This window comes from Doryrhamphus excisus, linkage group LG1, assembly GCF_037039965.1.
Source record: "Doryrhamphus excisus strain RoL-2023G ecotype Guam linkage group LG1, RoL_Dexc_Guam_v1.1, whole genome shotgun sequence".
Classification (NCBI taxonomy): domain Eukaryota; kingdom Metazoa; phylum Chordata; class Actinopteri; order Syngnathiformes; family Syngnathidae; genus Doryrhamphus; species Doryrhamphus excisus.
Genome location: NC_136357.1, coordinates 23,530,207 through 23,556,944, shown reverse-complemented (window position 1 = coordinate 23,556,944; position 26,738 = coordinate 23,530,207). Strand labels below are relative to the sequence as shown.

General features: G+C 45.9%; 1 protein-coding gene across 6 annotated transcripts in view; it reads left to right on the top strand.

Annotated features, from left to right (window-relative positions):
• Positions 1 to 25,901, top strand: part of LOC131132200 (unconventional myosin-XVIIIa-like) — a 78,957-nt gene extending 53,056 nt beyond the window's left edge. For 3 of the 6 annotated variants that reach the window (XM_078792261.1, XM_078792256.1, XM_078792265.1), the window contains 15 exons: positions 1,942 to 2,065; positions 2,137 to 2,337; positions 2,415 to 2,525; positions 4,360 to 4,464; positions 4,643 to 4,789; positions 4,908 to 5,021; positions 6,562 to 6,678; positions 7,262 to 7,345; positions 11,513 to 11,650; positions 12,166 to 12,351; positions 13,948 to 14,087; positions 14,289 to 14,333; positions 18,032 to 18,154; positions 19,182 to 20,568; positions 22,956 to 25,900. In XM_078792261.1, the coding sequence (XP_078648387.1) occupies positions 1,942 to 2,065; positions 2,137 to 2,337; positions 2,415 to 2,525; positions 4,360 to 4,464; positions 4,643 to 4,789; positions 4,908 to 5,021; positions 6,562 to 6,678; positions 7,262 to 7,345; positions 11,513 to 11,650; positions 12,166 to 12,351; positions 13,948 to 14,087; positions 14,289 to 14,333; positions 18,032 to 18,154; positions 19,182 to 20,553 (3,007 nt within the window). In that variant the 3' untranslated portion in view covers positions 20,554 to 20,568; positions 22,956 to 25,900. Of the gene's footprint in view, positions 1 to 1,941; positions 2,066 to 2,136; positions 2,338 to 2,414; positions 2,526 to 4,359; positions 4,465 to 4,642; positions 4,790 to 4,907; positions 5,022 to 6,561; positions 6,679 to 7,261; positions 7,346 to 11,512; positions 11,651 to 12,165; positions 12,352 to 13,947; positions 14,088 to 14,288; positions 14,334 to 18,031; positions 18,155 to 19,181; positions 20,569 to 22,955 lie in introns of all 6 variants that reach the window. The other 3 variants (XM_078792254.1, XM_078792253.1, XM_078792267.1) reach the window with 2 other exon arrangements.
• The last annotated feature ends 837 nt before the right edge of the window (positions 25,902 to 26,738 follow it).

Sequence of the window (26,738 nt, the reverse complement as noted above, 5' to 3'; positions counted from 1 at the left end):
CTAATAGCTAGCTAGCGTGTTGGCTATGATCTGCTGTTTGCTGGCGTTTTCCCTCGCGGCATGGCTGCATCTCTCCAGGGTGTCTGTGAGTGACACTAAGAAAAGCTCTGGCTAAGTCAGTGAGGCTTTTTATGATTGGTATGATTCTTTTATCCAGAATTAGGATGATGAAAAAGAGACGCCGTCTACCGCCGTGCGGCGACAGGAGCTCCTGATTGCTTCCTCCTGGGGGGACTGGGTGTCAGCTGACTGGTGTCATGTGACATCCATACACAGAAAGATTTGCTGGTTGGGTACAGATGCATGCACGGTTGCAGCGGATCATGCTTGGTCAAAGCCCTTCCCCGAAGGAAGTGCTCTGCAGCGTTCCAGCCACTGGTGCTCTCCTGGTCCCTGAAGGCACCGTGCTCTGATAGTCCATCAGCAGAGAACAGCAAATGAAGGACAGAATGCATCATGTGTCTTTTCTCCAACACACACGGCAAAGGAAAGAACACAAATTGCCGGATGTTCCTGTCCTTTGTCTCATTGCTTGGTGTCTGCGGCTGCATCCTGCTGCTATAATGTCATGCTATTTATGTAGCTAGCGCCATCCCGCCCAGGCACCCCAAGGTGAAGACATTTCCTGAAATCTCAACTAATGCTTCTACTTCGAAGGCCAATAATTAGCCCTACGGGGTACATGAGTGGAAATTGCACCCGGAGGGGCACAAGGTGACGTGCGCGCCTCTTTCTGACCGTGGCTGCCGGGGGGTGGAGCCTAACCTTGCTGACATTAGGGCACTTTTTATGCAATGTCTCCCATCATTCGCGATCCTTAGTGAGACATGAACACACATCTGTGCCTTCTAAAGATACACAAAGCGGTAAAAGAGGTAGCTATGTTGTGGGACACCCCTACCCCGCCTAGAAGGCCTTCTGACAAAACCTGACAAAAGCCAGCAAGACCCCCGTGTCCACCATGAAAGCTGCATATGAAGCATGTTGTTGTTATTATTATTATTATCAACATTCTTCCACCCAAGAACCAGTTAGCTGTTTTCATGCCTTAACCACACACAAAGAAGACAAAGACGAGTCATAGCAACGACGGTTTGGCGCTTGGGGAGGGGGGGGGGGGGGTAGCAGGAAGTACTTGGAGTCTTTCCTTGCAGTAGTGACTGAGATGTTGTGAAAAGTGAGGATGACATTAGCTGGGAAAATGAGTGCGACTTGAAGCACTGGAGAAAGCCATCGCTGGCAGAACGTGATCTCTCCCCCGCGGCTAATTGAAGATGCTCTGTGGGTGAAATGATTTTCAGCCGCGCTTCACGGGAGGGAAAATTACAACAAGCTGACAGCAGGAAACACTTAGCTTTTACGTTCACTAACCATAAGTGTTCCTTCTCCACAATTGAGGAAAACATTGTGCCGACGATGACGAGCCAGCTGCAATAAGCCAGGCTCATGAGAATAATAGATAGAGCAGGTTAAATGCTAGAATGTTCATAGCAGGCTTGTGAAGGATCAACCCGTACCACCAGACATGCTGTCCGCCAAGCCAGAGATGCGGTGGCATGGCTGTCAGCCTCCAGGATGGAAAAGAATCAGCCATGAATCCTCAGATGGATGGATGGTGGAGATGGTGGAGACACTTGGCGGTCCGTCTTTTTAACAACGTGAGAGCTCCATAGCTTAGCATGAGCGAGGACCAGAATGGATGGAAAATAGCATTAGCTGCACGCTAGTATTAGCAGCACGCTAGCTCGTCACCATGAAAGAGTTTAATCCCGGGTACTCCACTGTCTCGCCTGTCCTATGGCGATACAAGCATATGGAATTGTACATTAAGTCTTAGTCTTATGCAACACAGCTTCTATGGTATGGTGACCCGTGCATGAAACGGCAGAGCAACAGGATCTTTGTCATAACCTGCCGTGTTTCCTGATGGCTCTTCTCTAGATTTGACACAGAGCAGAATCAGGCCCAGGCTGAGGTCCAAAGAGAAAAGAGTCTGAGGGAGAAGCTGTCCCGAGAGAAAGACACCATGACAACAGAGATGTTTAACCTCCGCCAGCAGCTTCAGGTACATAGGACATAGGTGTTCCTCAAGTCCTTCGGGTAACGGCCTTCATTGCGCCCCTCCTTCAACCACAGGAAAAGGACTCGGACTTGGCTACTGCCAACATGAAGGTGCAGCAGCTGGAAGCCGAGCTGCAGGATCTGTCTTCACAGGAGTCCAAGGATGAAGCCTCACTCGCCAAGGTCAAGAAGCAGCTGCGTGACCTTGAGGCCAAGGTGAAAGACCAAGAGGAGGAGCTGGATGAACAAGCTGGAAGCATCCAGATGCTGGAGCAGGTGTGTAGGCAGCCTGTGGTCAGACCGTCTGGCATTTGGAGTTCATCCACGCCCTCGTCCTCGTCTTGTCTTGTCAGGCGAAGCTGCGTCTGGAGATGGAGATGGAAAGGCAGCGGCAGAGCCACTGCAAAGAGATTGAGAGCAAGGATGAAGAGGTGGACGAGATCAGGCGGTCCTGCAGTAAGAAGGTAACGCTGCTGCTTCCCGAATCGGCTGTGCTCAGTGAATTGATGCTTTGAAATTTGACACCTTGTGAATATATTCTTAGAGACCTCTCAGCGTGACATAACACCCCTATAGTCCCATTCACAATCCTATATTCTATTTGTGACCTCTAATAGGCCGCTAGTTGACCTCCAAATAGAAACCTTCATATGTTTTTTTAGTCCATGTATTTGGACGACATGAAATCATGTTACAAAGCTTGAATTGGTGAGGGACAACTCTACTATATGAATATCCACAAATACAAATATAGTCAATCAGTAATGATAGTGATGATAGTGATGTTGGGATGATAGTGATGATAGTGATGGCCGTGATGGTAGTGACGATAGTGACGATAGTGACGTAGTGACGATAGTGACGTAGTGACGATAGTGACGTAGTGACGATAGTGACGGTAGTGATGTTGGGATGATAGTGATGATAGTGATGTAGTGATGTTGGGATGATAGTGATGGTAGTGATGATAGTGATGGTAGTGATGATAGTGATGGTAGTGATGATAGTGATGTTGGGATGATAGTGATGATAGTGATGGCCGTGATGGTAGTGACGATAGTGACGTAGTGACGTAGTGACGGTAGTGATGTTGGGATGATAGTGATGGTAGTGATGATAGTGATGTTGGGATGATAGTGATGATAGTGATGTTGGGATGGTAGTGATGATAATGATGTTGGGATTATAGGGATGGTAGTGATGTTGGGATGATAATAATGGTAGTGATGTTGGGATGATAGTGATGTGGGGATGATAGTGATGGTAGGGATGTTGGGATGATAGTGATGTGGGGATGATAGTGATGGTAGTGATGTTGGGATGATAGTGAGGCTAGTGATGGTAGTGATGTTGGGATGGTAGTGGTGATAGTGATGGTAGTGATGTTGGGATGGTAGTGGTGATAGTGATGGTAGTGATGTTGGGATGGTAGTGGTGATAGTGATGGTAGTGATGATAATGATATTGGGATGATATTGATGGTAGTGATGTTGGGATGATAGTGATGTGGGGACGATAGTGATGGTAGTGATGTTGGGATGATAGTGATGTGGGGATGATAGTGATGGTAGTGATGTTGGGATGATAGTGATGTTGGGATGGTAGTGGTGATAGTGATGGTAGTGATGATAATGATGTTGGGATGATAGTGATGGTAGTGATGTTGGGATGATGGTGATGTTGGGATGATAGTGATGATAGTGATGTTGGGATGATAGTGATGGTAGTGATGTTGGGATGATAGTGATGATAGTGATGATAGTGATGATAGTGTATCCCTAATAGCAAAGGAATTAATGATACTACTGCAATATGATTATTTAGCTCAGCAGCTTCAAGGTTTCTATCACATCAGCCTGCAGGTTCCCAGCCACTGTTTACAGTCAGTATACAGTACTGTTTACAGTACTAGTAATATTGCTGTACAGGTTCTGTCTGCTGGTAAACTGCTTTACAACAACTACTTTAAACAATCGTTTATTTCTTTTGTATTCTCTTCAATGGGGGGACAACATATGAAAAACCTTCTGTTATGATGAAGATTGCTTCTATACTTTGGCATAGCCAATACTACATCATCTTGCCCGGAACTTTACTCCAGTATGGTGATATTATGTAGAAGTATTATTGTGTTTTGACACCTTGCTGATGCTGAGAGCGTAAGTATGGTTCTTCTCCTTGAGGCCTAGATCAGGCGGACCTGAGCTGTTCTGAATAAGCCGGATGGTGGAGTGATGAGCCAAGCAGGGCGGTGAAGCAGCCGCCTGCGTATTGATGGGATGTGTCTGTGTTCCTCAGCTGAAACAGATGGAGGTGCAGCTGGAGGAAGAGTACGACGATAAGCAAAAAGTCTTGCGTGAGAGACGTGAGCTGGAGTCCAAACTGCTGAGCGCACAGGACCAGGTAGTCCATCCGTCTCATCTTCATCCTTTGTCAGCACAGCACAGCGTGTGTGTGTGTGTGCGTGCGTGTGCGTGTGTGTGTGCGCGTGTGTGTGTTTTAATTTGCCGGCGCTGAGCCCGGTGAGAAGCTGAGAGCATGTTTGTCTACAGCGGCTAGACGGGAATGATTTGTCATTCAGGTGAGCCAGAGGGACGTGGAGACGGAGAAGAGGCTGAGGAAGGACTTGAAGAGAACCAAGGTCCTGCTGGCAGATGCTCAGATTATGTTGGACCACCTGAAGAGCAACGCTCCGAGCAAGAGGGAGATTTCCCAGTTCAAAAATCAAGTACGCCACTCTTCACTTTGAGATGGTCTCACACATTGTCAGATGAATCCTCAATCCTCTGCCAAGCCCAAACACGTCCTTGACCTTCTCACTGTGGGCCCTTACCTTCTCCCCACAGCTGGAGGAGTCCGAGTTCACGTGTGCGGCGGCCGTGAAGGCTCGAAAGGGCATGGAGTTGGAAATAGAGGACTTGCATATACAAATGGAGGACGTGGCCAAAGCCAAAGCGGCGGTGAGTTTCCATGATGGAATCCAATCCAATTCAATATCACGCCCAGCATTGTCTTCTTCAGCTGACAGCTCAATTGACTGGAAAGACCACGCCAGTTAACTCATATTTAATCACAATTAATCACAGATTGGATCACAGATCTTTCCGTAAGCATCTACGTACGTACGTGTGTTACCTTACCTCTCAAAAATAAAAGGGATGGCAATTCATTCAAACCTTTCAAATATTTAATTGCTATTAATTGCATTTCATCCTTAGTTAACTCATAATTAACCACAGTTAGAAATTATGGGAATAGAATAAGTGGGTGGTCAGTTGCATTTGGAGCAGCTGCTTTCATGGAAAACCAGAAGAACAAGTATCCATCATTACATCTTGTAGTTTCTGTTATTTCATCATGAATTGGAAAAATCTTCTTAACGTTTGAATGTGTTATTATATAATATAATAATATATTCCTTCTGCGCTTTGTCATATGTAAACGTAAACATATGTTTACTTCTAACTTCTATCGTCATCATGACTTCATTCTGCTAATATTCCTTTAATATAACTTTCTTTCAAGCTCACTGTTTCTCAGAATATTAGGACTGGAGAAAATATTTCCTTTCATATTTCAATTTTATCGTCTTCAAAATGACACATTTTCCCTCAAAATATGATGACTTTATACTCATAGATTTTGTTGAATTAAGATGACAATTTTGTTGTCATAATAATGTGACCTTATTTTCCTAATATTTAGACTTAGACTGATTTTCTTCACCAGCTAACACCAGCTAACATGAGTGGCAGCCGGAACTCACGCCACAATAAAAGTCCCCTCTGAGCCCCCAACCAGAAGGCTTTTACAGCACCATCTTATCTTCCCTTATCACAGTATGTCTACTATGTTGGTCCTACGTGTACCATATGTCACATAGGGCTGTTAGTTCATGTCCGGGGGGCTCTAATCTAGTTTCAAAGTGTATTTAGAAGGTGGTAAACACTTTTTCTCTGCTCTTACTATGAAAATATTTTTTTTGTAAATGCTACTTTGGGGAGATTGATTTGACGGTCGGGTCTCTGACACCAAATATTGAATTGAAGTGAATTGTCTGTGTGTTAGCAAGCGCAGTAATCACTACTGCTTTCTGACAGTCATCCAGTATATTCTTAGTGGATGTTAGCACACGACCTCTCCATCAGGCCTCATCAGCACATCCTTGTGGGAGATCAGAATAAGATGCCCTTTGGCATACGGCTGATGGCTGCATTTTGCACAAATATTCTTTTTCTGAGCATCTGCTCGTTAAGAGCTGTCACACGAGGAGACTGGATGCGTTTCTCACTCGTTGGCGTCTCCGGGGATGTATGGAAATTGATTTATATGGCAAGGGGAGGTCTCACATTAAAGGACCCAAGCATTTGGAAGGGGTTTATGCCCCCCCCCAATCCTTCCCCCTGTCTTGCCAGTCGCTACTCCACGTTTGACTAATGATTGTTTCTTATATCTCATGAATGCTTCCTGTGCCTGTCCCTGTCCATGGTGCTGGATCAGCTGGAGGAGCAGGTGAGCCGCCTTCAGCGAGAGAAGAACGACATGCAGTCTCGCATGGAGGAGGACCAGGAGGACATGAATGATCTGATGAAGAAACACAAGGCCGCCGTCTCCCAGGTAACCACATCACCTCACAGTCTCCAAAGTCTTTTATTATCTACGAATCCATCTGTGACACATCTCTTGGCAGGTAGCAAAGGGCAAACATTGTTTTTATCTTCCTTCAAGGACCTTTGCTGCCATCCAAAGTGTTTTCTTTTCCAATCTATACCACATACATGTACTGTACACACACACGCACACGCACATGCACACACACACACGTGTTGGATCTTAAGGTTCTAAGAAGAAATGGGAGTGAGAGAAAAAAAGCAATTTATCGCAAAAGTCTGAGACCATAGCGGACAGCCAATGGGATCCTCCGGCTCGTTTCTTGGATGTTAGTGAGAAGTTTGAAATGACGGTCTTACTGCTTCCGAGCTCAGCAGCGATGGCGCCGCCAGAGGCCTCGCTTATCAACCCCACCTTCAAAGACAGAAAGCTTTGCTGCCTTCGCCATCAAGAGATGACGACAGTGTGAACACCTACATCACATTCAATCCACATTTGCCTTTTCAGGGCCATGCTCTTCAACTTTGAACCAACAGACCATTTCATCCTTTTCATCAGCTCTGACGCAATGTTTGTTTTTGTTGGTCAGTCTGCCAGAGACTTGGGCCAAATCAGTGACCTCCAGGCGCAGCTGGAGGAGTCCACCAAGGAGAAGCAGGAGATCCAAGAGAAGGTAGGCCCATCTGGTTACCTGGTTACCTGTATGCCTTCTATGTAGTGTAGTAGGCTCCTACCTCTGTTATGTCATGACATACATGGTCTGGTAGTCCTTCTATGCAGTGTAGTAGGCTCACACCTCTGTTATGTCATGGCATACATGGTCTGGTAGTCCTTCTATGCAGTGTAGTAGGCTCACACCTCTGTTATGTCATGACATACATGGTCTGGTAGTCCTTCTATGCAGTGTCGTAGGCTCACACCTCTGTTATGTCATGACTTATATGATCTGGTATTGCTTCTATGTTGTATAGTAGGCTCACACCTTTGTTATGTCATGACAGACATGATGTTGTATTCCTTCTTTTCAGTGTAGTCGGCTCACACCTCTGTTATGTCATGACATACATTGTCCAGTAGTCCTTCTATGCTGTGTAGTGGGCTCACACCTCTGTTATGATTGTCCGGTAGTCCTTCTATGCTGTGTAGTAGGCTCACACCTCTGTTATGTCATGACTTATATGATCTGGTATTGCTTCTATGTGGTGTAGTAGGCTCACACCTCTGTTATATCATGACTTACATGGTGTGGTATTCCTTCTCTGCAGTGTAGTAGGCTCACACCTCTGTTATGTCATGACATACATGGTGTGGTATTGCTTCTCTGCCATGTCGTAGGCTCACACCTCTGTTATGTCATGACAAAGTACATGGTGTGGTATTCCTTCTCTGCCCTGTAGTAGGCTCACACCTCTGTTATGTCATGACTTACATGGTGTGGTATTCCTTCTCTGCAGTGTAGTAGGCTCACACCTCTGTTATGTCATAACATACATGGTGTGGTATTCCTTCTCTGCAGTGTAGTAGGCTCACACCTCTGTTATGTCATGACATAGTACATGGTGTGGTATTCCTTCTCTGCAGTGTGGTAGGCTCACACCTCTGTTATGTCATGACTTATATGATCTGGTAATCCTTCTCACAGTGTAGTAGACTCACACCTCTGTTATGTTATGACTTATATGATCTGCTAATCCTTCTCTGCAGTGTAGTAGGTTCACACCTCTGTTATGTCATGACTTGCATGGTGTGGTATTCCTTCTCTGCAGTGTAGTAGACTCACACCTCTGTTATGTCAGGACATACATGGTGTGGTATTCCTTCTCTGCAGTGTAGTAGGCTCACACCTCTGTTATGTCATGACATACCTGGTGTGATATTCCTTCTCCTTCCCCAGTGAGAATAATGCGTGTGTACGTGGTCTCGTGTAAGATTGGTGGTTGATGTGAAGCTCCTCATCCTCTCCAGTCTTGGCTGTTTCCTTCCAGGCGGACTGATTGAATTACTGTCATGAAAGTGTTGAAGCTCAGCATTTATATGCTAAACAGGCTAATGCACTCACTTAACGCAAGCACAATAATTGTTCTTGATGGTGGTGTTCTGCTGGAGTGTCATTTGCACGCATAAGTCTGTCTCCCGCACATATATAACGTTTCATATTCCATCTTCACGTACGCTTAGCCTTTTGCTGTTTGATGGTGAAAGCATCTCAGACAGGCTTCATCAAGGTGTGTTGTTACTTGGGTGAAAAGGGTTTGAGGTCACGCAGAAGAAGAGAATCTGCCTTCTCCAGTGAGTTGACTCAGCTGCCGCCCATCAGCACGTCCACTTCCACTCAGATGGAGACGAAGCTTTCTTTCGCTTGCTTCTCCATAAGGCCCACCCACGGGTACGCTTCCGCCCGAGGCGTCGTGAAGACCGTGCCGCAGGCGCCGATAGCCATCTTAAGCGTTTGACCTTGAAATGCTGGTCTCCTCCCCAGTAGGACAATAGAGCTTAAGTAAAATCAAAGTTAAGAAATCCTCCTCACCTCACATTCTAAGTCGCTGACTTAGGACGATGGCTACAGGTCTCTTATCCATGCTTCCGTTTTCTATGTCGCTTCTCCCCAGTAGGGTCACGGGGGAGGGAGGTCTCTTCTATGATTCTTCACCACAAATGACATTAACATGAAAATGACATCTGAAGGAAAGATTACTTGAATCCCTCACCACTTCACACTTTACATTTCACAGCTTGACTCCATACCTAAAATGGAATCCTTAACGAGTCCTGCTAGAGTCATCCAAATATTCATATTGTCTCTATTGTTTGGCCTGAATGCATAAAATGACTACATGAGGTAAAATACATAGTCATGGAAAAATGATCTGACCAGCCTTCTTTCTTCCTGGTTCATTTGAATGGCTGGTGCTGCTACTAAGAATACCAACATATATCAACACGGCAACATGCAATGCCTAAAGCAGCTTGTCTTCGTAGTACAATACCATACTAGCTGCTGATGCAAGAACTTGTGCTTATTATCAACACAACCATAGTCATGGATCAGTAGGTGCGCTTTATGTTACACCAGCTATTCAATATATTTGTACCTTTAGTTGTAGCAGGCATTTCTGGTCACTAGGTGGCAGTACTGTAATGTAATGCCACTGTAATGTTGGCTGAGACACACAAGCACCAGACTGGATCAGGCTGGATCAAGAATCCCCAACACATTTACAGCAACGCACACGTGCGCGAGTCTAGGAGTGAAAGTGAGTGTATTATGAGTGTAAATGTGACTATGGGGCTGTTATTTCATGTGTAGAGGGCTCTAATCATGTTTAGAAGTATGTTTAGAAGGTTGTAAACAGGTTTTCCATGTCTTATTTTCACTCATTAAGGCTATTGTACTGGGTAATGGGAGTGTAAAGGTGACTGTGGGGGTGTTAATTCATGCCTAGAGGGCTCTAATCATGTTTAAAAGCATGTTTAGAAGGTTGTAAACAGGTTTTCCATGTCTTATTCTCGCTTATTATGTCTATTGTACTGGGTAATGGGAGTGTAAAGGTGACTGTGGGGGTGTTATTTCATGTGAAGAGGGCTCTAATAATATTTAGAAGGTTGTAAACAGGCTTCTTATTCTCCAACTAAGTAAATATTCATTCATAAATAAGAAATAAAAAATAAAGAATCTTACTTGGCAGAAACTCATGTCATGGTCGAGTGTGGATTTTAATGTAAAACAATGAGAGGGAATAACAATTAGAATAAATGAAAGTCACAGCACACAGCTGTGGTGCATTCAAGGACTGCCAAGCACAGTGCAACATCTCAAGGCTTGATAAAAACAAATCTGATCTGTAGTGCATGAGAAAGTGGAAAGGGAGTGAACCGCTCAGCCAGTCCGACTGATGAACACACCTAGAGTATCGCCGCCTTGTGGTGTCATACTATCAAACCTCAAGGTTTGATACCCCTCATGGAGTATGCATCACCCATTTGGAGTGGAGCTGGCAATACTGCTCTCAGTATTCTATGCAGACTTCAGTGGAAGGCCTTGCGTCTTCTGAACATTGAAGACCCAACCAATGCTGGTATTTACCCCTTGGAGCTTAGAAGAGATGTTGCTACTCTCTGCACATTTTACAGACATTTCTTCTTCAAGCCATCGTTGGAAATTGGTTCGATCATCCCCCCGGTGTTTGCTAGTTTGAGGACAACAAGATCCTCCTCTACTGCACATCCATACTGTGTAACTATCCCCAGGTCTCGCACACATCTTCACCAATCCTCTTACGTACCAAGGGCATGCCGTCTATGGAACTCGCTGCCAGCTCACACCTTTCCCACCTTACCAAATATGGATATATTCAAGAAAAATATTAATCAGCATTTAGTTGCTATTTTGACTTAAAATAATTAGTATTATTTCGGTCCTTAAATGGAAATTAACTTTAGCTTAGTGGACCGCTTTTCATCAATTCTCTGATGGCAACACCAGGTCCCTTAGTTATGTATAAAAAAAAAAAAAAAAAAGGTTGGGAGGTTGCTTACAGCCACAGAGCTGTTAAAACCAATGTTGATATAGGAATAAGATCGGAAGGACTCTGACTCAGCATTCATCCATCCCAGGCTCCTCATGCACGTTGGGAGTCGACAGGGAGCTCATCTCCGAGTCACGACTCACACGGCCATGTGCAATTCACTTCCAGGGTGAAAAGTCAACGTGAATTCAATTTCCATACACAGAACGTTTGATTTTTCCTGCCGTGCATTTAGCAGGCTGTAGAGGGGGTGGGGGGGCTGACAAGGGTCAATGTGTGTTTGCGTTACTGAAAGTGTGTCTTCCCCCCCACAGCTTCACTCGCTGCAAAGCCAGCTGGAGTTCCAGGAGCAGTCCATGGTGGACAAGTCCCTGGTGAGCCGTCAGGAGGCCAAGATCCGCGAGCTGGAGACCAAACTGGAGTACGAGAGGACGCAGATTAAACGTCTGGAGGTCATACAGTCTTGTGTGTCATTCTCAGGAAGTCACCTTGATGGCTGCCTTAGTGCTTTCCCACGCACCGTCGTCCAACACCAGACCAGTGGCATACTTTCCAGACTAGCAATGGCTTTTAGCCACTTCCTGTCAGATGTGACTTATATCACCATAGATATGACTGACGTGTAGATATCGCTAGATGCCAACGTGTACTAGGCAGTATGTTCCATTCTAGAAAGCTGATGCTAAATGAGCAAAAAGAACATTTCTACTTGATGGCGCCAGCTGTGACGAGCGAGCGCCCACATTTCAGGAAGTGACGCCATCGAGGTGACACATCTTATCTGAAGTGAAGAAAGGCTCGTCCAGGGAGAAAAGCATAAGACCTTGTTGTGTCAACAGGAGCACAGAACATGCATGTATTGGTCGGAAAATGGAGACGGCATGATAGGTCCCTGGAAACAGGCAGCACAAGGGATGCAAGCATGATGAGGGATCGTTTCTAATGCTGGCCCTGCTCTCCCCCCCAGAGTCTGGTTGGTCGTCTGAAGGACAATCTGGAGAAGATGACTGAAGAGAAAAACCAGCGCATTGCTTCAGAGAACAGAGAGAAGGAGCAGAACAAGCGCATGCAGAGACAGATAAGGGACATCAAAGAAGAAATGGCTGAGGTGTCCAAGAAGGAATGCGAAGCCAGCCGCAAGAAACACGAGCTGGTAGGTGTTGGCTGCTTGGACATGAAGGTCTTTGTACCCTGAAGTCAATATGGCTCCAACTCACCCATACCTGGTATCCTGATATTGTCCAATGCCAAGTCTTTACTTAGAATTGGCTTTTGGTAGTTTGAGCATAGAAAACCTGTTTACCACCTTCTAACCACATGCCTTTAGAGACCTCTTGGCATGAACTAACACCCCTACAGTCACCTTTACACCAATATAGTAAACATAAGAAGAGAAAATAAAACTTAATATTATGATAGGGCTGCACGGTGAATGAGTGGTTAGCACGCAGGCCACACAGCTAGGAGACCCGAGTTCAATTCCATCCTCAGCCATCTCTGTGTGGAGTTTGCATGCGTGGGTTTTCTCCGGGTTTCCGCTTTCCTCCCACATTCCAAAAACATGTTAGCTTCATTGGTGACTCCAAATTGTCCATAGATATGAATGTGAGTGTGAATGGTTGTCTATATGTGCCCTGTGATTGGCTGGCCACCAGTCCAGGGTGGACCCCGCCTCTCGCCCCAAGACAGCTGGGATAGGCTCCAGCACCCCCGCGACCCTCGTGAGGATAAGCGGTAGAAAATGAATGAATGATACAGTTGTTAACATATAAGAGGGCCATGCAAATGTAATATAGACGTTAGCACACGTTAGCATTCCTGCTCTGGCTATCATCCCATCATCAGTGACACCTCCTGACTGGCGTACTCGTATTGGTACTTGATGTCATGTGACACCTCCTGACTGGCGTACTCATCTTGGTACTTGACGTCATGTGACACCTCCTGATAGGTCTACACATCTTGGTACTTGACGTCATGTGACACCTCCTGATAGGTCTACACATCTTGGTACTTGACGTCATGTGACACCTCCTGATAGGTCTACACATCTTGGTACTTGACGTCATGTGACACCTGACTGGCGTACTCGTCTTGGTACTTGACGTCATGTGACACCTCTTGACTGGCGTACTCGTCTTGGTACTTGATGTCATGTGACACCTCCTGATTGGCCTACACATCTTGGTACTTGACATTATGTGACACCTCCTGATTGGCCTACACGTCTTGGTACTTGACGTCATGTGACACCTCATGACTGGCGTACTCATCTTGGTACTTGATGTCATGTGACACCTCCTGACTGGCCTACACATGTTGGTGCTTGACATTATGTGACACCTCCTGATTGGCCTACACGTCTTGGTACTTGACGTCATGTGACACCTCATGACTGGCGTACTCATCTTGGTACTTGACGTCATGTGACACCTCCTGACTGGTGTACTCGTCTTCGTACTTGACGTCATGTGACACCTCCTGACTGGCCTACACATCATGTTATGTAGCCATTTTCATACGTTTTCATACTCCAATGTTTAGGTTAGCCAGAAACACAGAAGTAAGCATGTTTCAAAGCTACAATATACTTGCTGTACTTCTACCTCATACTGCAGTGTAGTGCATACTTATACCTTATAATACTAAGTACTTATAACAGCAAGGTTTATCCATTCCTATGTTTTCCAAAAGCCTTGAAATTGGAAGCATAAAGTGCACATGCTTTTTCATGGAAACGTTTTTCCAGGAAATGGACATCGAGAGCTTAGAGGCAGCCAATCAGAGCTTGCAGGTGGACCTGAAACTGGCCTTCAAGAGGATCGGAGACCTGCAGGCGGCCATCGAGGACGAAATGGAGAGCGATGACAACGACGAGCTCATCAACAGGTAGAAACGTGTGATCTTAAAGGAGCCTGTCAGTCATAACGTGTCTATTTGGTGAAAGTCCTTCTGGGTCTCGTGTCTCCTCTCTCGCCGCTGCTCCTCCTGTCTTTGTGGGGGGAGCACAGAGCTTTGGCTAATGGTGATGCTACTGTCTTCTTTTCTTCTCTCCCCGTCCCCGTCCTGGCGTGTCTCCCCTCCTGGCAGTTTACAAGACATGGTGACAAAGTATCAGAAAAGGAGGAACAAAACGTGAGCGTGGAAAATGCATCCTTGGTGTCGCTTTCACGCTTTTTCTAACCGCACGAGAGCGTAATGCAGTGTTTCTTGGAAGCTTTATCTTCATTTCACTAGCAGGAAACTCAACACGCTGTCCTAAAACCACGGGAAAGAAGCAATGAAGCAGTCATTTGGGATTAGCTTGGCGAAAAGAAAGTCCAGCTACCATGGGAATGAAGGCGGAATCAAAATAACATTTACAAGAAAATAGTTGCAAATGAAAAAGCCAAAACATTAAGAGTGAAGATGTTATTTTAGTAGCATAAAGTTGACAATACAATGAGAAACAAACATTTGGAAAGTTAGCTTAACAAAGGTTCTGTATGATGAAATGGAAAGAAAATTGAAAAAATGAAAAATGCAGCAAAAAGCAAAAATAGTATTCCTTTTTGAAATATACGAGCAACTTCATAGCATATTTTTATGAACCAAAGTGGCTCAGTTGCATCCTTTGTTTCCCACGATGCGGCCTGGCTGGTGTGGGAAGGTTAGGACCTCCCAGGCCGAGGAAGCCCCCTGGAATACTGCATCCTCATCTTTCCTAATCATCCTCATCTCTGCATGGCTGCATGGGCGTGTGGGCGGAGCCGATGATGATTGTCTCTGTGCGGATCTTGTGCTTCGGGGGGGGAGGGCCCGATGGGGAAAAAAGGTAACATCTGCTGCCGGCCGTCCGTTACCTGCAGGGTGGGGTGTGGGAGCCGCCCCCCTGATAAGCCAGCGTGCAAATTCCTCACTAATCCCTCCTTCATTCCTTTCCCAGACGTGTGAAAGCGTAAAAGGCGGCTGGTGTCGTCACCAAGCTTAGCATCTCTGACCATCAGCCACGCTTGCGTTCCTTTCACGTGTTGGTGGCTGAAAGTCCAGCAGGCATCTGTCCAGGTGCTGTGATGGCAACCTGCTAGCATCCTCCACGGCTAGCGTGGGTCATTTAAGCTACTATTTTGCCTGCTTTGTTATTGTCTATTAATCCACTGCATGCTCTCATGTGTCTTCATCATGGTTGTTAGCATCCTGTTAGCTAAAAAATGCCCACGTATGATGTCATCAGCAGTCCACTGAAAAAGGATCCATGAAGACTGACCTTGACTTTGACCTTGACTGAAGGTTGCCAACGTCGGCAGCGAGACCGTGAACGCATCGGCTTCGTGTTAAAAGCATGCGGCGTAGGTGCGACGCTGACGCCGTGGCCGATATGCCACCCGTCAATATGTCCAGCGGGGGGGCTTCCAAAGTATGGCGGCCGTGTGATGGCGCCGCCTACGTGATTTAAGGCTGACTCTAAATCGTTGTGACGAAGATTTACAACCAGCCGAGGCCGGATTGTCAGAAGCCATTAACGTTGACTTCCAAAATTCTTGGGGCTTGTTTGTATCTGCGGGCCTCAGGAGCGCTTAGCGAAGAGCGGAGGACCAAGGACAAATTGCTTGTGACACCATTTGCGCTGCACTCAATTGCAAGCCACCTTTTCTTTCACATTGGCGTGTGCATCAGCGCGAAGAGAAAAGGAGTTGAGTTTCTGCTGGGAGAGAAGTTGCAGCAGGAAAGATGATTGCATGTGTAATCCGCTAGCAAGTATTATTCTAATCTTTTTTATTTAGCATTCAGTGGCGACCAAAGCGTAGAACATGTCAGTCCTTCAGCCGCCGCCGCCGCCCCTCCCCCGGTCGGCCAAGAGATGGAACACTTTGTTCAGGGAGGAATGAGACCCAGTGTGTGATGGAGGACACAATAGAGCTTTGCAGGGCGTCTATCATGATCTGGAATAGTGTTTTCTCCTTGTAATCAGCAACTGCGTCCAGATGGATCATCTTGTCACTTTTCTTATTGACGACAGCCTGGCGTCTGCCGGGACACAGCAGCCTTTTCCAGGACGACACACTTCCACGGAGCAAAATGAAACCGCAGTTCACTCATTCGCTCCAAAGACGTTTATATACGTCAGAAAGCGGCAGGAAGAGGTGATGATGCAACGTTTGGGGCGGTTTTAAGCTGAAAAATACAGAAACAATACAGAACAGTAGAATACAGAAAATACAGTGTACAGTAAACACAGTAGAGTACAACAAATACAGTAGAGTAGATACAGTAAAATACAGTAAACACAGTGTACAGTAAACACAGTAGAGTACAGTAAATTCAGTAAAGTAGATATAGTAAAGACAGTAAAAACAGTGGAGTAGGGTAAATACAGTAGAGTACAGCAAACACAATAAAGCGAATGCTGTAGAGTAAGTAAACAGAGTAAATACAGTAGACTACAGTAAACACAGTAGAGTTAATGCAGTAGAGTACAGCAAACACATAGTAGAGTAAATCCAGTAGAGTACAATAAATACAGTATAGTACACTTAACAGTAGAGTAAATACAATAGAGTGAATGCAGTAGAGTACAGTAAACAGTAGAGTAAATACAGCAGAGTACAGTAAACAGTAGAGTAAATACAGTAGAGTACAGTAAACACAGTAGAGTAAATCCTGCAGAGTACAGTTAACAGTAGAGTCGAGTAGAGCAAATACAGTAGAGTACAGTAAACACAGTAGAGTAAATCCTGCAGAGTACAGTTAACAGTAGAGTAGAGCAAATACAGTAGAGTACAGTAAATAGTAGAGTAAATACAGTGGAGTACAGTCAACACAGTAGAGTAAATCCAACAGAGTACAGTTAACAGTAGAGTAGAGGAAATACAGTAGAGTAAATACAGTGGAGTACAGTCAACACAGTAGAGTAAATCCAACAGAGTACAGTTAACAGTAGAGTAGAGTAAATACAGTAGAGTACAGTAAATGATAGAGTAAACACAGTGGAGTACAGTCAACACAGTAGCATAAATACAGTAGAGTACAGTAAACCTAATATAGTAAATAGAGTAGAGTAAACACGGTAAAGTAAATACAGTTGAGTACAGTAGAGTAAATTCAGTAGCATAAATACAGTCGAGTACAGAATAAACACAGTAAACACAGAATAAGTATATATAGTAAACACAAAGTAAACACAGTAGAGTACAGTAAGTTCAATACTGTTCATACTGCAAGTGGAAGTGAGCCAACCCCGAATCAGGCGCTAAATGGTGGGATGATAGCAGGAAGTTTTCCAGGAAGGTTTTTCATCCCGGGCTGGACTGTGGAAGCGGACTCAATCAATAGCAAGCGTTGCGGGGCGGACTATTGTATTTAAGCAAGCAATGAGACTGGAGCGTGTGCAGGTGGAATCTATGCCGTCTTTCCCCGATGGAGCCACAGGTCCGTGTATCGATTGTTATGTCAAGCGTAGGGGGCCCGGGGGTGCTCGTGGCTCCGCTCCATTACAAGCATCAGGAGCGGCTGACGTGCCGCACAGATGCTAGCAGCCGACAGCCAAACAAGTTGATTATCCATCTGCATGGGGCTCGGCTAATGCATGTCTTCTACAAGGACTGTGTTGAATAATCACTTCCTGCGATTTATGCGTCTCCTGTCTGCACCGCATTGCATCACCCTAACCCTTTCACGACTGCGTCACTTTCATTACGCTGCATACATATTCATCCAACAATCTTATTCTCGGCGTTGAAAAGGACTGGAGGACTGCTGATCTCAGTGGCTCCCGTGGGGACTAATACTGTGCAAAGATAAGATGTACACAGCTCTGTGTTGTTCTGTCTTCTCCAACCTTCGTGTGCTTGCAGCGGGGATGAAACAGACACAGATTCTGAGGTGGAGGACCGTGTGGATGGAGTTAAGTCCTGGCTCTCCAAGAACAAAGCCTCCTCTAAAGCCCAGTCGGACGAAGGAAGTCTGAAGAGCACCAGGTTAGTGCTTCTCTCTCATCCGCTTGCCTCATCACAGATAACCATGAGGATCCTTGCGATAGCGCCGTGATAAGGACTACGCTGAGGAGTGCACTCGGACACTCGAGCCCTCCTTCCTGCTGATTTCTTATTGGAACAATGACAAAGTGGCCACATGCAATTCTTGGGACTTCTTTGAACAATATCATCTGCGGGATAGATGTATTTTGTCCACCAGTTTGATAGTAAGCACACTACAATCTCCCTCGTTTATCACTGTTGTTTGGTTCCAGACCCCATATTTTGTAGTTAGAGCAAAGAAAATCTGTTTTCGACCTCCTAAATAAGCTTCTAACGGTATTAGAGCCCTTTAGACATAAAATAACAGCCCTATAGTCCCATTTCCAAAATGAGACATGGACAACCATGTTAGCATTGGGAGTACAGTACAGTACGTCCTGCAGAGGTTATTGTTACTGACACCTAGTGACCGGTCACTAAAAGGAGGTTAAAACAACAACAATGGCTTCTTTGGGTTCATTTTTGGATATTCCTGCTGGCAGACCAACCAATTATGATGAAAGCATAAGTTCCTTGAGAGCTAAACCGACCTCAGTCTTGAAATGTCCCAGCATGACCTTGGGCCACGAAAAAGACGGTTCATTTGTGCGATTAGGTGTCACGGCTCTCCCTCGCAGTAATCTGTCTAATGACAGCAGGCGGACTGGCCAAGTGGCTGCTGTCAGATGTATTGAAGTGGCCCGTGGGCAGCTGGCACGGCTGCTAAATGATGCCTCGGCTCCCATGGATCTTCTCACTTGTTGACTCCGACGCAGCCCACAATGCCTCGGGACCGCGCGTGTCCCTTGACATCACCCTCCCAAGGACAGAAAGAAAGTGACAAATTTACACATCTGCCGACGTTACCATTCGTATCGGGAGCCCGAGCCCTGCTCATTATTTTGGTCCTTCCTTTGCCTCAGCAGAAATGCAGATTTCATTTTTTCCTAATCATGGAGTTGATATGATTCACTGTCATACCTTTTAGATATTCAGCAAATGCAGATGGCAAAGATGTGAAAGATGCTAAGGAGAAGACAAGTGATGGAAGTCCAGATGGCAAAGATGCAGAGCAGAGCAGGTCTGTCTCTGCCATGAGCTCCCTGAGCTACCGGAAGCGCTCCCACCTCAAAGACTCCATCGGGGGTACGGGCGATGAGAGCTCCCTTTTTAGCACTCTAAAAGAACAGCCCGACACACCGGACCACACCTCCATCCGCAAAGCCAAGTCCAAGGATCTCCAGGAAGACTGGAAGAAGAGCCAAACACAGGAAGACTTGGACGATAAAGGCTCTGTCATCTCCATGGCTTATTCCGAGGCCACCAGCAGAGCGAGGAAGGGTCTGGATTCACGCTGGACGTCCCGAAGCAGCCCTGAATTTGACAAAGACTCCGTCGTATCTTCTGTGGCACCCAGCAGGAGGTCCACCAGGAGGGGGATGTTGGATGATGACAACAAGTCCACCATCAGCAGCGTGAGCCACTCCACCCCACCATCTCTGCATCGGAGCAGTTCTTGGAGGGACGACAGGCGCAGCAGCTCTCGGCTGTCCCTCGCTCGTAGCTGTGGCCTCAGCGAGTTTGGTGTTCACGTAGATGATGATGATGATGATGGGCGGAGTGTGGCGTTTACAGAAGCAGGGACTTCGCCTTACAGTCCTCGCTCCCACCCCCGTAGCCTCTCCACCCCTGCCCGACCTCGTTCTTCTGACGGCAACCCGCCAGATACATCTGACATCAGGCCTGTCACGCACCGGAACTACTTAGACCCGGACTTGGAGGCCGCCATTAACGAGGTGCTCAGCTTCAAACCCATAAAGTTCAAGCGAAGCAAGCTTGATGAGTCCAGTGATGAGGACGCAGATGAGAAGAAGGACGTGGGAAGCAAGGATGGTCGGAAGAAGTCAGATGATGAAGGGCTTGGTTGCAGCAAACCCAGCGTGCTTCGCTCGGCATCCAGCTCCGCTCTGGACTACGCCGGCCGACCTTCCAGCACCCTTAGTACCGCATCTCGCGGTCGTAAGGATAAAAAGAGCAAAGTCTCTCCGTCGGATGACTCGTCTTCAGACGATCGTCACAGCAGGAGGAGCTCGAGGAGAAAGAAGGGCAAAAAGTCCAAGAGAAGATCGAAGAAGAAGGAGAGTGATTCAGAGGATTCCTCTTCATCCTCAGAGTCATCCGAGTCCTCTTCCGATTCCACTGTCTCATACCGCAGCTCCAACAGCGTTAAAAAGAGCCCCAGACGGCCATCCGATGATGAGAAGGGAAATGGGAATGGTAGTGGTGGGACATCCAAGAGGAAGCAGAAGAAGATGGATAACCTGGTGATGAAGTACCTCTACAGGCCGGACAGTGACTGATAGCAGCCCACCAAGGTGACGCTTGCTGTGACAATAACCTTGGAATCTCCCTGAGACTCACTCGCCGAGCAGACTAACATGCTAACTCCCTGCATTTGCACCCCCCCCCTTCTGATTCCAGCATGTTGTAACACGCTAACGTGAGGGAAGGTGTCTTCACATGGGATAGCTTTGCTACCTTTGATTTTGTGTCATCAGAGCCATCGGAACTCTGGTGTGAACCAAACATGTAGAACCAGACCACCTAAGCCACCAACGTGTGCATGCTAAAAACCGGATCGGTGTTGAAAAGACAGAAGAACCATGGTCAACATCACCACATCTTCACCATACCGTTCATTCTCAGGGCACAGAGCCAATCATGGCCGCACTGTCCAGGCTGTCTTAGAAGACGTTTGGCCTCTCAGTTGATGCTGACGAGATACGTAGGACTGGGCTGGTCTTCCTCCACAGCCTGAACAGTCTAAGCTGCGGTGGATTCGGTGCCCTGAGAATACAGTGACCGTGATGCATTAGAATACTCAGTAAAGTCCAGCACCGTCATCAGAGCCTCCTACAGCATCTCCACCTTTGAGGTGCTCAGTGAATTGGAACCAAATGGACAAATGCTGCTAATGTATCTGCGTTCCTGCCGTCACTTATGGTCATCAACTTTGGGTTGTGACTGAAAGGACAAGATGGCGGTACAAGCGGCTGAAATGAGTTTGTCCGTAGGGGGGCTTGGTTGTCCCTTACAGATAAGGTGACAAGCACCGTCATCTGGGAAATACTCAAGTAGAGGTGCTGCTCCTCCGCATTGAGAGAAGCAGATGAGGTGGCTCGGCTGTCTGGTCAGGATGCCTCCTGGACACCTCCCTGGGGAGGATCCTATAGTCTGGGATCCGCCTGGAGGATCTGGACGAATTAGCCATGGAGAAGGGGAAGTCCATGGGAAGTCCTGGATGGATAATGAGCTAGCCAGTTAAACAACTACAATTACATTGAGTGGCCTCACAGCTAGGAGACCCGAGTTCAATTCCAGCCTCGGCCATCTCTGTGTGGAGTTTGCATGTTCTCCCCGTGCATGCGTGGCTTTTCTCCAGGTACTTCGGTTTCCTCCCCCATCCCAAAAACATGTTAGCTTCATTGGCCACTCCAAATTGTCCATAGGTATGAATGTGAGTGTGAATGGTTGTTTGTCTATATGTGCCCTGTGATTGGCTGGCCACGAGTCCATAAGCGGTAGAAAATGAATGAATGAATGAATGAATGTTTTTGACCCTGCTGTTTTTGTCCCACGAAGTGTCACTACGCCAACATTCTGTGATGGAAGTGTAACATTTCTTTCATTTTGAATCCCAACACGTGAAATCTGCAAAGGGAAACAGTCTGCCACTGCTCCTCACCGTGGGCGTCCTTTGCTTGGGCGTGTGGTGCTGAGGATGTATAAATTGAACAGCATTGAATTGTGCTGTCCTTCAACATGAAGGCACTTGTCTATTCAATGGGTTGTCATGGCAACAGCCACTGTACATTCAAAAAAGTGTTTCAAGTCAACTTTGTTTAAGAATAGTCGATGACATTCACTTCCTGCAAGGAAGAGTTACCAGTAGGGTGCACCATCATTATTGGACTGATATGAGGCAATCATGACTGATAAATCCAATTACATTACATTAGCGCCACTAACTGATCATTAAAAAAAACACTCCAATGAGGTCACCTTTTTTCTCCTTCCTGGGATGTTAGCTGCCTGTTGTAACTTCCCCTGAGCTCACTTTAACAGTCACTTAAGAGGACGGACATCATAGCAGATACACCATGATGAGAGGGAAAAAACATGGCACACACAAAACCTTATCAGCCACCTGAAACGCCAGCCTTGTGGTGTTTGAAAAGTGCATGTTTGTCGGAGACCTCCGTGGCATTACAGCAGCTGCTCAGAGCACATGCCCAAATACAGTGCACCTTGCCGGGCCACAGCAGGTGGCTCCTCCCCCTCTACACTCTGGTTCTCCTGATAGTAGTGATGTCCATCCATCAGTTTTTTATGCCGCTTATCCTCACGGGGGTTGCAGTGGTATGCTGGAGTCTATCCCAGCTGTCTTTGGGCGGGGTCCACACTGGACTGGTGGCCAGCCAATCACAGGGCACATATAGACAAAAAAACATTCCCACCCACATTCATACCTATGGACAATTTGGAGTGGCCAATCAAGCTAACATGTTTTTGGAATGGGAGAGGAAAGCGGAGTACCCGAAGAAAAGCCATATTAATAAATAAGAAAGTACATAGATATCGATTATCAGTATCACATTGGTCTTGAGAAGTACAAAGTCTGCATGTGTACTTTCCAATATGTTGTCTTTATTGTTTGTTTCTACGGTATTTGAAATATCTACTTGTGTGTGTTGAACTTCAGCCCTCCTGCAGCCAGGCGACATCTGACCCTCGGCAGATCTGACGAAGAGGACGAGGTGGACTGAAAGAGCAGCGGCAGCCGAAGAGGCCGAGCGACATCGAGGGCTCGCTGGCCGTGAGCACGACGTAACAAACTGGGGTCACCTTGTGAAGCCAACCAGGAGGGAGAGCATCCCGCAGAGAAAAGCGCTTTCATTTGGAGATTATGTAATTTTTTGTTCTTCATCTCCTCACATCCAACCCCCCCTTATAAACGCGATGCATCATATTGGTGTTAGGCAGAAGTTGAGATATTTTGGAGAAAAAGCTTCCGATTTATTTGAAAGAGCTGCTTTTCAGGCACATTTAAGCGTTCCTCTGCACTTCCTGTCTATTCAGCCCTGCCAAGAGGATTTAGATAAGCCTGCTCTGGATGGACTTCTCCAAGAAAGTCTGACCAGCTGCTAAGACTTCTCTTATCTCTTCCTTATGCATGTGGACTGGCGCAGCTGGCTCCTTTTTCAATTCATTCGACTTGATTCTACTTGATTTGATGAACAAATGGACGCCCCAATGGACACCCCAATGGACACCCCAATGGACACCCCAATAGACACCCCGATGGACGCCCCGATGGACGCCCCGATGGACACCCCAATGGACACCCCAATAGACACCCCGATGGACGCCCCAATGGACACGCCAATGGACACCCCAATGGACACCCCAATAGACACCCCGATGGACGCCCCAATGGACACCCCGATGGACACCCCAATGGCCACCCGATCACCCGTTCACACTGAAGCAAGCGTACTGAATGTTGGTCTGTCTTCACACGATACTGTACATTACACTACCATGCCAGTGGGCTTCATTTGGAGGAATATTTCATACTTCATACTGTCTTTCAAAGGGAAGTTATTTGCTTGGGGTTTTATATGTTTTTATATGCGTGCACATTAATTCATTGTTTTAAAGCCAAGTGTGTCGCTGTTGCATATTTAAAGTTTAGAATATTTAGTAGTGGTGTCACGAGACAAGACGATACACAAGATTGGCTCTACAAAAACGAGACAAGATGTTAACTTTTATTGAAAGTACAATAGAAAAGTAAATACGGCAATATATTGTAATCTAATCATTTCATTTCTTTGTTACATTCTGTGTGGATGCTAGCAGCCCCGCCTCCATCCAACCAAACAATAATGCATGAGGCCTAGTTCCCACCAGACATCTTCTCGTCCTTGGGTCTATGATCATCCCAGGCCTAGTTCCCACTCGACATCTTCTTCTCGTCATTGGTTTATGATCATCCCAGGCCTAGTTCCCACCCGATATCTTCTTCTAGTCATTGGTTTATGATCATCCCAGGCCTAGTTCCCACCAGACATCTTCTCGTCATTGGTTTATGATCATCCCAGGCCCAATTCCCACCAGACATCTTCTCGTCATTGGTTTATGATCATCCCAGGCCTAGTTCCCACTCGACATCATCTTCTCGTCATTGGTTTATGATCATCCCAGGCCTAGTTCCCACCAGACATCTTCTCTTCATTGGTTCATGATAATCCCAGGCCTAGTTCCCACCAGACATCTTCTCGTCATTGGTTTATGATCATCCCAGGCCCAATTCCCACCAGACATCTTCCTGTCGTTGGTTTATGATCATCCCAGGCCTAGTTCCCACCAGACATCTTCTCTTCATTGGTTCATGATAATCCCAGGCCTAGTTCCCACCAGACATCTTCTCGTCATTGGTTTATGATCATCCCAGGCCCAATTCCCACCAGACATCTTCTCGTCGTTGGTTTATGATCATCCCAGGCCTAGTTCCCACCAGACATCTTCTTCTCGTCATTGGTTTATGATCATCCTAGGCCTAGTTCCCACCAGACATCTTCTCTTCACTGGTTTATGATGATCCCAGGCCTGGTTCCCACCATACATCTTCTTCTCGTCATTGGTTTATGATCATCCCAGGCCTAGTTCCCACCAGACATCTTCTCTTCACTGGTTTATGATGATCCCAGGCTTAGTTCCCACCATACATCTTCTCATCATTGGTTTATGATGATCCCAGGCCTGGTTCCCACCATACATCTTCTCATCATTGGTTTATGATGATCCCAGGCCTGGTTCCCACCATACATCTTCTTCTCGTCATTGGTTTATGATCAGCCCAGGCCTAGTTCCCAACAGACGACTTCTGAACGAGAAGCCTTGACTGGCAACCAGGCCATCTTGTGAGATCTTGTGACACCTCTAATATTTAGTGCCAAATTGTGGATTTGTGTGTTTTATTTGAAGAAAATCCGTCAATATTGTTCCATGCCGAGCTGCAACTAACCTTTATTTGCTTAGTCCATTCATCTGAAGCTCGCTTTGATGGACGGAGCAAATCAATATGAAGCAAAGACACGCAGTTAGTGCTTTGGTACGCAACATATCAGACAAGAGGCCAAAACGTCTATCAGTCTTTTCCAAAGTAAAAGCTGGTCTGTGTGTGTGTGTGTGTGTGTGTGTTCTGCTTTCATGCACGACTAAGAACCTTTGAGGCTGACATCAGAGGATATTTATATTTGTTCCCCAAAAGACCATAAAAGCCAAAACAGTTGCAATGGATAGTTGATTAATGATTGATTTATGGATTCATCGTTGCATCTATTGAATATGTCAAAGCTTGTTACTGGCACGCTTCATGACGTGGCTGAGACTGCATTCTCTAGTTTTGGTGGACAAAGTGAAGTTTCCTTTTGTTTGCTGATGTGATGGTAGGAGTGCAACGCTACACAAACCTCATGCTTCCTTCTCTCGCTGTAGAGTGATGGAAAACTGTTTAATCCCTCGTGCTTTAGCCTTCAACTTTATTCAAATGTTTGCTCTTTTTCCCCACGTTGTTTGAGGAAAATATATATATCATAAAAAGAATACAATTCTGTGTTTTTTTAACTATTGAATGAAAAATAAAATTATGAAGGTCAATAAACAAAACATGCACATCTTATTTTGCCAATTTAGAATTATTTTTCCAAATACGCTGAAAACCTCATTTTGATTATTTATAGTGTTTGTGAAAATAGATTGCCTTAATATCCGATATTGATAAATGATATCGGGCTGATATCGGCCTGCATCTCAATAGTCTTGCTATTGGCGCGCACATTCAAGGAGTTGATTCCAGACTACGCTCAGGATGTTAGGATCACAACAACAGTGTTTGCTAGCAAAGCATCGAGAAGTAGGAAGGATGTTAGATGTTTCCTGTGGTGGCACGTACCTGCATGGGAGGTTTCTAACCACCAACCTCATGGCCAACAGGAAGCAGCATCACACGGGAAACTCCAAAACGTGAAAGATGAGCAGCCCCCATTGCTGGTGAGTAAACAAAACTCTCATTGACCACCTGGATCATCTCTACATGTTTAAAGGAACACCGCTATATGATATCATACATGGAACATCTCTATATGATATCATACAAGGAACATCTCTATATGATATCATACATGGAACATCACTATATGATATCATACATGGAACATCTCTATATGATATCGTACATGGAACATCACTATATGATATCATACATGGAACATCTCTATATGATATCGTACATGGAACATCACTATATGACATCATACATGGAACATCTCTATATGATATCATACAAGGAACATCTCTGTATGATATACAAGGAACATCTGTGTATGATATCATACCTCCAACGTCATGCTTAAAGGAACATCTCTATGTTATATCATACAAGGACCATCTCTATATGATATCATACAAGGAACACCGC